The following is a 12,500-nucleotide window of genomic DNA, read 5'->3' as shown; positions in this document are numbered from 1 at the left end:
CGCTCTCGGGTGTTGTGGCTGGGCTATGGGTTTGTACTGAGGTCTGGGGGATCAATGCAGTGTTTGTGAAACAGGTCTTGTACATTGAACATTTGTGCTTATAACTTGTGCTCTTAGTGCTCTTCCTTTTTAGTGGAAGCGCAGGCATGCAGTGCATGCTGACTGCGCCCTCAGCATTGCTCCTGGCTGGAATTTTAAAATTAATCCCATAGTACAGAGTGTCGACTTTTTTCAAATAATTAAAGCAGGATTTGTACAGATTCAAAACAGGAAAATTCAAGGGTATTCAAGGAATTTCAAGGCCCAGTTGGAGTATTTTCAAGGACTCAGACAATGCTACATGCAGCAGTTTTCAATGTCAGGTACCATTTTTACTGAACTAAATCGAAAAAGAAACGTTCAAGGAACAGCTTGTATTGCACTAAGCCAACATTGTACTAAGCCAACATAATAAAGCCAGTATTGCACTAAGCCAAAATAATTAAGAAATGTTCAGTCTTTAAAAAGACCCTGCAATACATTGTACCAATGTCGAAGAGCAATCCATTCTGCAAAACTGCTAATGGCAACTTTTGGGGAGCTCCTGCTGCTTTTCCTGCATCTTCTCGTTGAGGCTACACAGTTCCTCAGTCTTGCTTCCTGCAGCCTTCCTCAGGCTATTAGATCTGAAAATGCACTTCAGATCATTAGCTGCCTCTGCCTTTTCAGCATACGTATCTGCTGAAGCCTGGAGGTCAGCTATTGTTGCCTAGAGTTTCTTTTTCTTTTTTTTTCAACGTGTCGATCTCTTCGTCGATGCAGCGCCTCTTTGATTCTCTAACATCACCACACTGCTTCTTTTTTACTGCCTCCAGGTGTGCAGCATACTGCTGCCGGGAAGCTGATACAGCAGGTTTTTCATAATAGGGACATTAAGAACGCCCCCTGCCTTGTCCACAGCGTCGCATACAATTCGTTGCGAAATATACGAGAGGCATTTAGGTTTTCTACGGCTACCTGGCGGTTCACACTAAACCCTCGCTCAACAGTGGCCTGCCCGTGGCTGAGCACGAGCAAAAGCTTGACAACTTTCCAGAGTTCCCCACATGATGAATTAAACTTCATCAGCTCATACAAGAACTCGTCCAACCTGTTTACATTCTTCTCAAACATTCACAGGTTATGCATCTCTTCCTGCAGGAACTCAATGTACTCCCTCAGTACAGTGTCCCTTTGGTGCTCAGACATTCTGCCTGCTGTAATGAGGGCATCCAACACTCTTCTGAAGCTGGCCAAGCACTCATCAGTACAAATTTGTCGTGGGTCTAGAACAGACAAACGTCCTAACGATTCAGAATCTAGGTGGCCTCTCTCAAGCACCTTCTTTGTCACACTGATCAAGAAGTGTTTGGCATTCCATGCGGAACTGGAACACGTCCTTCTGGCCTGCTTTAGTTTTCCTGACAGTCTGTTCAGCGGCATGGCCTACATTTACCTTTTCAAGTGGAGTGAGGTTCTGGTGCTTTCAATGCCCACCAACACCAAACCAGTAACTCCTCTTGCTGATGACCGAGCACTTCAAAAACTTCGTCAGTAGCTTCTTGACGACCGTTTCCAAGTTCCTTGCAAGAAAGAACACCATGGGCTGATTTGTTTGGTACTCAATGAGGAATGTCTTGAGGGTCATGGCCACACCTAGTGCAAATTTAAGCTTTGCTAGCAGTAAGACATCACTGGCAAACTTGCAAAAGTTGCGAAATGATCCACATTTTGGGGGGCTTGCTTCCTTCTTCCTTGCAGCTGCAATAAACTTCTTAATATCCCACCGAAATAGCAAGGCTCTCTCTATCACAGGGACATTCTCCGACCACCGATGTGCAACAAAGTTCAGGGGAAAAGTCTCCTGACCGGTAACTGCTGAAAAGTCTTCCCTCCTTGCAGGAGAACCATGGAAAAGAGCGCTCAGACTGGAGAGCAGACAGTCAACTCCCCACTCACTTGCTGTAACACCTGCCCATAGGCGTTGTGCATGGTGTGGGGGCCACAGGTCCCAATGTCCAGACATTCAACTTGGTATGCTTGATGCAGGTGCTCTTGGAAATTCTTGAGTAACTTAAGGTTAACATTGGGGCCATCCATTGAATTCTGAAGAATTTTCTCATGAGGGAAACGCTTGAGCGCACTCAGCAACTTTCCTTGGATGTCCTCGGATGTCAAGTGCCCCATAAACACCGAGGTATAGTACCTCGTTACCGCCTTGTGAGACGAATTCCAAAGCCGTATGTGAACGTCCATTTGTTTTCGCTGGAGATAGTCGTTTGTAGACGCGTCGAAGAGTACCACCATAGTAATCACAATCTTTTATCTCCAGCTGCAAAGCAGATAAAAAGAAGGGCCTTAGACCATGGCACGTCATGTAGGCACATTTTTCACTCCGCAAGAAAATCATAACCAATAGGAGAAATGCAATGTGACAACGTTCAAAGTCCATAGAATCTCTGCGTTCGTCACCAGCTCGTGTGCCTTACAAGCATCCTCTAGCTTTCCCGATTGCGAAGGAGGTGGGACGGCTCACTGTTGGCCCGTACTTGAAACTAAATACTTTCGCACCAAGCTGTTGATCGCAATTTTCATGACGCCAGCATTCTTTGCACTCTTCATATGGCTCTTTTAACGCCGACTCGCCCATGGTGGTTATATCGAAGGTCTTGCTGCAAGGTCAGCATCTTGCGTGGTGCTCACTCACCGTATCTGGTGCAATCCAGTCTTTGTAGGCATTATTATAAAGTCACGTGCCTTGAAATTTGCATTTGCAGAACCGACGTAAAAATACAATGCCATCGACTACATCAACCACCATAACAAAGCGCCAAAATCAGATTGGATTGAATCAGCTCAAGTTGGTTTCAGAGCGATTGGCTCCAATGTGGCTAACCGTCTCGTAACGTTAGCTATATTAGCACAAACTGATTTTTTACGCCTAAAACGCAGATACTGAAACACATTATTGAAATTACAAATATTTTAACCACATTTTTTTTTTAATAACCATCTGCATGCAGTAAGCTAAGAATTCAAAGATTTTCAAGGAGCAGCAAAAATTCCAGGATTTTCAAGGGCCTTGAAAACGAAATTTTCAAATTAGAGGGTTTTCAAGGTTTTAAAGGACCTGTGCGCACCCTGTAAAGAATTCAGTCCACTTGGTCAGGATTCAATGCAGCTACATAAGCAAGACAGAAAAGTGAACCATGGCAGCTGGAACAATGCCAGGAATTGTGCAACAATAGTTCTCTGTTGGGAAGCGCAAAGCGCACTTCTTTGCAGCCAAAATATTTTCAAGGTAGGGGAATCAGCGTAGCTTTTGGTAGGACCAATATACCCTAGTGTGTTGAGGCGAGGAGGGGGCGGCTTGAACGGGAAAGGGGACTTCGGGGCCTGCCTGTCATGCAGACAAAACAGGTAGCCTGAGCAGGATAAGGGCAACATACACAGCAGAGAAATACAAAGGCATGTGATTAACTCTCTGAGGGGTCGTTCCAAACATAGGAAACCCTGCATATCCAATTGCATGAGAGTTCCTAAACTGACACACACACTTAAACCTGGATTGAACGAACCTCCATGTAGAGAATTCCTCAATATTACAAAGACAGAAAAGTGAACCATGGCAGCTGGAACAATGCCAGGAATTGTGTAACAATAGTTCTCTGTTGGGAAGAGCAAAGCGCACTTCTTTGCAGCCAAAATATTTTCAAGTTAGGGGAATCAGCGTAGCTTTTGGTAGGACCAATATACCCTAGTGTGTTGAGGCGAGGAGGGGGCGGCTTGAACGGGAAAGGGGACTTCGGGGCCTGCCTGTCACGCAGACAAAACAGGTAGCCTGACCAGGATAAGGGCAACACACAGCAGAGAAATACAAAGGCACGTGATTAACTCTCTGAGGGGTCGTTCCAAACATAGGAAACCCTGCATATCCAATTGCATGAGAGTTCCTAAACTGACACACACAATTAAACCTGGGTTGAACGAACCTCCATGTAGAGAATTCCTCAATATTACAAAGTTTTTCAATTCCCCGACGCCGCCTCCACTGAAGCGTGTGTATCTGAAAACTTCATGCAACGTGTTGCGGCGGTCGACCTTGATATAACAAACTCTCGGCACGTCTGTCTTTTAGCTAGTGCTGAATTACTGGAAATTTGGAAAAAAGACGGTAAAACACGAACTGACGTGAGAGGAACGTCTACAATAGCAGCGAGAGACCACAGTTGATACAACATGCCGACAGCGCTTTAACGTGGGAAACACAGCAGTCTCTGCTGCTTCCACTTTCGCAACGTGGGACTATGATAGTTCATGCCAACGTTTTTAGATGAGAGACTAAGAAATTTGAGCAGTGCTCTTTCTCAGCACCAACGCAATACTTTTCACCGCTTCTATGACTTCGAATGATTCTTATTTAATGTACTGTAAACACTTTCAAGGTGGTTTCCCTTACAATAATTCTTAATCTGGTTTTCGCTATGCACGGTCCTTTGGGGTCCTCACGCCAAAACTGCATATAAAAACCTGGATGTAACAAAAAATCGCGGACATTTTACAAGTTCATTATAAACAGATTTAACTGTATGCCATTGCTTTTGCTTTAAACATTACTATCCTAAACAACAGAAAGAGCATAGATACTGAGATTCCATTAGAGCACATATGAAAAAAGATTGCATGCAAGACATGAAACACCATCACACCATTTGCGCACACATTATGACCACGCAGTGACACAAATGACAGGTTATAGGCAGTGACGTGATGCAAATGAGGTTTGAATGGTAAATCAGTTATGGCTACAAATTTGGTTTTGCTTAATATCACCCAAGCATGCATTATGTGTAGAGCATAGAAAGTAATGTTGAATGACTATAGGTGAGACACTCACTTTGACTTCAGGGCCTCTTGTAAATGAGACAACTTGGCTTCAATATTCGTAATGTCGGAGCTCTGCAAGGCAATAAAACTGTTTTGCGCCCATCCACAGGTGCCACAAGTGCAAGAAAGTAAAGGCGCCCAAAGATAATATGACAGAAAAAATTGCTCTCTCTCATGTTCCCCACGCATTCTAAACAATTAGCATCTATAAAACCCTCAGAAGCTATGTACAAAGCTATATGAAAGTGTGCACCAGGCATGGAAATACACTGCTTTCAATTGAAGCATCAGTGGCTATCAGAAAGTGTTGAGGGTTGTCTAAACAAATACTGCATGCTAGAGAAAGAAGCGTGACCACAGAAGGCTGATATTTCCTTTATTTCCCCTTGCTGTCTAGACTCCTGATTCCTTGTTTCTGCCACCACATCTCCGGAGCCTCTGAGTGCAATGGAAGATGGCGCAGCTAGTACAAATCTTTTCTTTCATCTTTAAATATTTTTTAATAAACCACTTGATGAAGAATTTAGATGAGCATGGTTTCCTACAACTGAGCTAAAGGCTTCAAAGTCTGGTTCTTTTACTGAATGCAGTCTGCTAGTGAGAGCAGCTAGTGAGAGTGCAGTCAACCCCTCAGCTTGTCTTTACAAAGCATCAACTTTCAAGGACTCGGTGAGGTCACAGGCTCCCAAGGTTATTGAGGACGTAGGGAATAGAAAAACAAACACTGGCCACAGTGTTCAGATCCTGTGTTTGAATCAGCATTCGCAAGGAATGCAGTGGGCCAGATTAGAGTGTCGGCGCTCGTTCTGCTCTCAAGCCACGCAGCAGAAGCGCGGTTGCGGTTGGGGCTCGCGTCAAAGTTGCAGCGGATGGTGCTTTGGAAGAAGCCGCCACTGGTCGATAAGAGGTCTGGTTCTGCTACCGGTATACCATGTAAAGATTAACTAAATTAAAGCTGAGTAGAGTTCATTTCTGCATCACATTGAGCAGCAAAGCAGTCCACACAAGAGCCGCCACAAGACTTTGCTCAGCAAGGCTGGCTTCATCCCACAACGACCGGTGCACAAAACGCTTGCTTCCCCGCATAATAGCAATGTAACGTTAAAACAACCATGCCTAACCGAAGCCCACTTTCAGGTGGACCAGACAGTCACCTCATCACACAGTTTTGCAGCATTAACGCTGTCAGCAGATGCCCAGGGATGCTCACCTGACTCGGCTTTATGCAAATCAAGTTACTGTGGGTGTGCCATTAGGAGAAATGCCCCTTGCACAGTATGATGCAAGTAATAATTTAATATACCGGATTCAATCTATCATGGTTTTACTGTGCTTCCTCAAGTCATAAATGAAGTTGGTAACATCATCGCAATCATTAGCCGGACTATACTGCAAGGCAAAGACATCTCCAATATTCCTCCAGTTAATTTGGTTCTGCACAAGTTGCATCCACTTGATCCCTGCAAACTTCTTAGCCTTACCTTCCAACTAATTTGCTGCCCGCCCCCTGCTAAGCTTTCCTCACCTTGGAATCCAATTTCTTGCTCTTAGCGACCATCAGTTATCCTCTCTTCCCACTACATGTCCTGCCCAAGCCCATTTCTTCTTGATTTCCACTAGAATGTCATGAACTGGAGGTATATATCTGACCAACTCTGCATGCTTCCTATTTCTTAACGTCACATCTACCATTTTTTGTTCCACAGCTCTCTGCGTTGCTCTCAACTTCAATAGACCCCTTATCATTAGGATCCACATTTCAGCCTCATAGATAAGTGCCAGTCATATGCAACTGTTATAAACTTTCCTCTTGAGCAATATAGCTAACGTGTTAATTGAGGACACAATAGCTTAAAATGTAGTAAGTGAAAATAAATTTTTGATATGCTATATAAAGCGACAAAGGAAATGAAAGGTATTTCTTAGCACAGTGAAAGCTCATTAATTCGGAAAAAGTTCAAATTATCAAAAGGCCTCGAAAAACTGGCAGGAACCATTTGCATTAAGGTAAATGTACCGTATTTACTCTTGTAACGATCCAGCTCTCATAATGAACCCACCTAACCCCTATTTTTATTTAAGAATTTGAAAAAAAAAAAAAAAAGACGTCAGCCGTTAGTGCTTCCCTTCGCGCAATTCGTAGCGCCCGTCTGAAGTCAGAGCCATTCATAAGCGTTGGCAGGGACCACGCGCAGTACTTATCCATATTCCCGAATTAATATGGCTTATTTGGTAGCGAGTTTCAGAAGTTGCGCGGAACAGAGAGTAGGCAGCTGCCATTACGGCCGCCAGCTCCTACCCTCAGGCGCCGCCAACCGCCGCATTGGTCATGGCACCATTTAGGCTTTACCCACTCTTCCATGGGTTTACCTTGTGTCCTAGTTCCGGCTGTGCGCAGCCTGTATGCCCCTCTTTGCGGACGTTTTTTTTTTTTTTTTTTGGCCACGTTGTGTGCCAAGCTGCCCCAACATGACAGCACGTGGTTCGAATTATGCGTAGCAGTACTGACTCATGTTCGAATTAAAGGGCCTTTTTTATACACACATCTCAATGGAGATAAGGCGGACCAAGTAGTGTAGTTCGAGTTATCCGAAAAATCCAAATTATCGAGGTAAGAATTAACGAGCTTTCTCTTTTTTTCATAAACAAAGAGAGTATGTTTGGTAAAAATCAATCAACTACAAGAGAGCATCCTAAGAGCCATGGCATCGCTTTCAACTTATATAGTAAAGTCACTGACATTAAATCGGTATTAATTTTCATATCTAAAGAACATGACCAATGCATTATCATTAGAGGGTGCACAAATATTGAAATTTAATAGTACGAATTGAGCCCGAACATGGAAAAAAAAATTGCTTCGAATATCGAGTATCCAATTGGTGAAAAAGAAACCGAAAATTAAAAAAAAATAGCAAACATTGTTCATGTTCTTTACTTCAGGATTTACATGGTATTTGCAAATAAAATAAACTAAAACTGGACAAAGTGTACAGCCTACTGAAAAATCTAGTATAAATTTTACATCAGTCTATCGGTTTTTTTGTACAGGAAGGACCTACACAAAACTGATGGAGCTGTTATACAGCTGTGGAATACAGTAAACTCTCCTTAACACTTATTTGTCCACGGGAAAAGGGGTGGTTTTTGAGTGGTGTCATTAATTTTCTTTTTCTCTAAGCAAACTTGCTTGGTATAAAAGTGTCTAGTATCAAATTGTAGAGGAGGAATTCCTCTTCACAATGGTATTAGTGACAATCCATATATTTATTTTATAAGTGATGAAAAAAATTATAGAAGAGGAATTCCTCTTCACAATGGTATTAGTGACAATCCATATATTTATTTTATAGGTGATGAAAAAAAACTATCAGCAAATAATTGTGGCTAAAAAAAAACAAACACACAAAAGTATCAAAGTTTCTTGGTACAAATAAAACAAAAAAAAATCTAAATATACGTTTTTTACAACATGGACCAATGCAACATTGGAGAAAATTCTAGCTTTCTGTGTACAGTATTCGCTGGGTTAGGAAAGAAAACAGTATTCGAGGTCGGCTACCCTGAGGTCGACCCCTGGCTGTCCTCTGGCTGAAAACACGACTCCCTGCACTGCCGGCGGCAAGTAATACTACCCAAAAGACGTTGTCACCCTGCAGATAACAGTTGTGACCTTCAGAGCAGTGATCTCTTCCGGTCAGCGTGCAGCAAAAGCTGAAATTTTGGGGGGAGCGAACGCGAAACTTATCGAGGCATGGCTGTCCAAGTTCCGGGTCAGTCTGACATAGTTTCGCTGTCAGTGCTAAAGTCTGAAGAGCTGAATCACCACTGCTGCTGTTCGCATCCAAAAATGAGCTCGGATGCATCAACTTCCGCAGAACTGTGCAAAAGCAGGAGTGTGCGATGTTGACGCCATGACGTAAACAAGAGCGCCGGTCACCTGACTCCGGAGACCCCCTGGACAAGCGCGACCCCCACAGCGGCAAAAATAAAACCTGACACAGCAGCAAAAATAGAACTAAAAGCAAAACTGAAAGGGTTCTTCTATTTCCCACTGAATGGCGCCACTCACCAAGAAGCGCTTTGAAAGCGGGAAAATTCAACCATCGATAGCGGGCGACACTTATCGGAGCATGGCTGTCGACGCTCCGGCTCTGTTTGATGCAATTTCGCTAACAGTGCTAAAGTATGTCTTCCGAGCATCACTGCTGCTGTTTGCATCCAAAAACGAGCTTTACAATGCGTCAACTTCCACGGAATCGCCCGTTTCCACATAGCGGGAGTGCACGACGTCGATGCCATGATGCAAACAAGGAGCGTCGATCACCCGAGTCCGGAGACTATCTGGATAGGCGCGGCACAGCGGAAAAATTAAATCAAAAGTAAAACTGAAAGAAGGGTTCCTCTATTTTACATTGGATGACGCCAATTGTCAAGGAGCGCTTTGAAAGCGAGAAAATTCGAACCGTGAAACAGTCGATAGCGGGCTATCGATGGGAACAGGCGCAGACAGGAAAGTGTTAATTTAGCTTTCAATGAACGAGAAACGAAGTCAAACTTAATAGAGGGAAAAAACTTTACTTTTAGGGCTATCAACCTGAAACTTTCCAGATTTATGTAGTTTTGCATGCTGATTTCAAATATACAGTCAGATTTACTCTCTGATATATAGATCACATTTTATTCTAATTAGTGTGTTTGATTATTATGAAAACAATAAAAAAAGAACTGCTTTATAGAAATAGTTAAAACTTATGTAGGCCCCTCGAAACCTAAGGCTTGCTATAAGACTTGTTTCATTATTTTGTGTTCACTGTGTGCAAGGTTATAAAAGTTGAAATATTCAAGCCAATAATCGAGAGCTCCATTTTTGCGATAGCTACAAAATTTTAAAATGTTCAGTCAAATATTAGCTGAACTGCAATGTTATTGCAAGTGTTGCACATGTAAGACTCAAATAAAATGAGAATGATGAAAATCTGTTCAGTAGATGTGAAGCCACACCTCTCACAAAATTTGAGAGCACTGAAATATTTTTAGAAAAATGCAAAAAACTGATTATGATGATGTGAGAGGATTTATTGAGGAATAAAGCATTTAGTTAAGCAATGTGAAGGCTTAAAAAGCCCCAGGGCAATAGTGTTCATCAGGTTTTCCACGTTGCCTCTTCCTTACGGAGGCGTGGAAAGCTGCTGAAGCAGCAAGGTTTTTCTCTGACTTCACAGCACAAATTCTGTCCCTCTCAGCAGCTCTAGAACTACCATTGCTGCTTTTGCTCCAACTGCAGCTCGCTCCCTCAATATGCTGGAGCTGGCAGGTTGTGAGCCATGGTTAAAACGCATGACAGCTTCTGCTACAGCATTCTGCACTGCAAAAAGGGACATATTCTTGTCTTTAGGTGCAAGGCTCTGAAGTGAAGTGCCTCATTAGGATTCTGAATGTTGCCACGTTGGCATCAGCTGTTCATAAAGCTCTTTCACTCTTTTGCCACGCTCGCCCAAGCTTTTCCTGCAGACCCTTGTTGCCGCCAGGTTTAATTTCTGTTTGAGGTAGTCCTAATAGGTCTTTTTATGAAGGCCTCTGTGTGACACTCCCAGATTTGCGAAAAGGTCATTTAGAGCCGCTTGTGCCAGTCCGGTGCTTTGAACGGCACGCGTCGCGAGCAAATTTATTTCGAACGGTTTGCAATTTGTCTCCAACTGCCCTGCGACCTGAGGCGAGCTCCATTCAGCACCAATTTCACCGCAGTTGATGGATATCTTTCTTAGCACCCGTGTGCTGTGCAATGTCAGTGCACGTTAAGGAACCCCAGGTGGTCGAAATTTCCGGAGTCCTCCACTATGGCGTCTCTCATAGTCCGAGTCGCTTTGGGACGTTAAACCCCACAAACCAAACCAAACCATACTCGCAATCGTCCTTCGGATCTTCATGGTGTGGCGACACGTCCAGCACGCTGTATAATGTCGCAAACTATTCACTCCATTGAGGTCAACAATCGTGAATATTGTCAACGAAACCCCCAGCGCAATAGGCATTGTTGCGAGAAGTTCTGTTTTTCACGCGGTCGCCGAAACGAATGCCAGCTCAGCCATTGTCTCCACCGCTCGCTACGTCAGGAGTTCCCACTCTTCTTATGATAAGAAGTGCACGTCCATTCTTGTGTGTTCTGAATTCAAGCTGAAGCTAGCGGAAACCGTCACTTCAGGGACTGTCATGGCGGCCGCTACACTCGATGAACCGTGTTCAAGCGTTTGCGGTAGGTCCAAGGCTGCCGCACTTGCCGAACCACTTTCCGCTGTTAGTATACCCTCCGGCGTTCATGGAGAGTTCGCGGTGGCTGCCGCCGATGACAGAGGCACTTTGTGACCCTTTATGGCACATTTCTTTCATTTTTTGCAGAATGTATGCACGGTGTGGAACTTTCAAGGCATTGCGACAACTTACGACAAGACAAGATGGTGCTGCATGTGTATCAGCATGAAGGGGGCGGAGACAACCCCGGACTAATCAGATGCGACCGTTTGAATTCGTGCCACACAGAGACCAATGAAGTCACTCTACAGTGCTTTCTTTTCTTGCTTTGTATTTTGTTAGCTGGCTAGTCTGGAATGGCATGGTTTGGCAGAAAAGCAAGCCGAAAAGGTGCTTCTTCGAATGAGATCAAGATGGCCGCGATCCACCGCGGAGTTTTAAAATCGCAGACGCTACAAAACGGACAATTTTAGCGCATTGCTCGTGTGCGAGCCTCATCATTTGAGTTATATTATAGCCAATATTACAGCTAAATCATGTCTTTTGGAGCTGAATCTTCAGTAATAGATGCAGGAAAGCATGAGGAATCCAAAAATAATGAAATTAAAAAATAGTTTTTTTTTTCGCGATTTTTTTCGTGTTCAAGACCCGGCTCCCCCATTAACTGAGACGTTGAATTATTGAAACGCCCTGAAGAAACTACCGAAAATCATTTCCATCACAGTAATGATATTTTTATGATCATTTGCACAATGGTTGCCTGCATTTGGAGTTAAATACCAGAGTTAAATACGATGTTTTTTCCTGGTTCCAAGTGCTTCGTTTAGAACACAGTGTCGGGAAGGACAACTTCACAAAATGGTCCCATCATGTTTTCAGGATTCTTCACTGCACACAGACTACACAGTGAAGTGCAAAATATTCGGCGTATTCAGTGATTTTCGAACATTCGAAAATTCCAAATATCAATTTTTTTAGTAATTGAATACCAAAAATACATTACAACCTCATTTATACGTTCTGGTTCATACAATTTACCATTTCATTTGTTCAAAACCGTGAGAAATAAAACATCTCCCATAGAGTTACACTATTTTTCTCCCGGTTAATACGTTCCCAGAAAACACGATTTCCCGGTTACTATATTTGAAATTTCGACAAACTGTGTTCATACAATACGTTCTGCGATCAACCAGACATATGCTAACGAGCGCCTGCGATGTGAAAAACTGATCAGCGGCGATCACCCGCCACAGCTACTTTCTGCCGTACCTAGGCGCAACGGGAAGAAGTATCAAAGAAAGCAAACGCACCAACATACGAGGCGCCCATTCCCGCGAAAA

At 43.5% G+C, this 12,500-nt stretch overlaps 1 protein-coding gene across 2 annotated transcripts in view; it reads right to left on the bottom strand.

Annotated features, from left to right (window-relative positions):
* Positions 1 to 12,500, bottom strand: part of LOC146209280 (uncharacterized) — a 99,714-nt gene that overhangs the window by 48,978 nt on the left and 38,236 nt on the right. For both annotated transcript variants that reach the window (XR_014706176.1, XM_084598888.1), the window contains exon 10: positions 4,916 to 4,977. Coding sequence is in view for 1 of the 2 variants with exons in the window: in XM_084598888.1 (XP_084455014.1) it covers positions 4,916 to 4,977 (62 nt within the window). In the remaining variant the exon portion in view is untranslated. The remainder of the gene's footprint in view (positions 1 to 4,915; positions 4,978 to 12,500) is intronic.

This window comes from Amblyomma maculatum, chromosome 1, assembly GCF_055883805.1.
Source record: "Amblyomma maculatum isolate TAMU_Amacu chromosome 1, ASM5588380v1, whole genome shotgun sequence".
NCBI lineage: Eukaryota > Metazoa > Arthropoda > Arachnida > Ixodida > Ixodidae > Amblyomma > Amblyomma maculatum.
The sequence above is the reverse complement of the archived record's forward strand: the minus strand, read 5'-3'. Positions and strand labels throughout refer to the sequence as shown.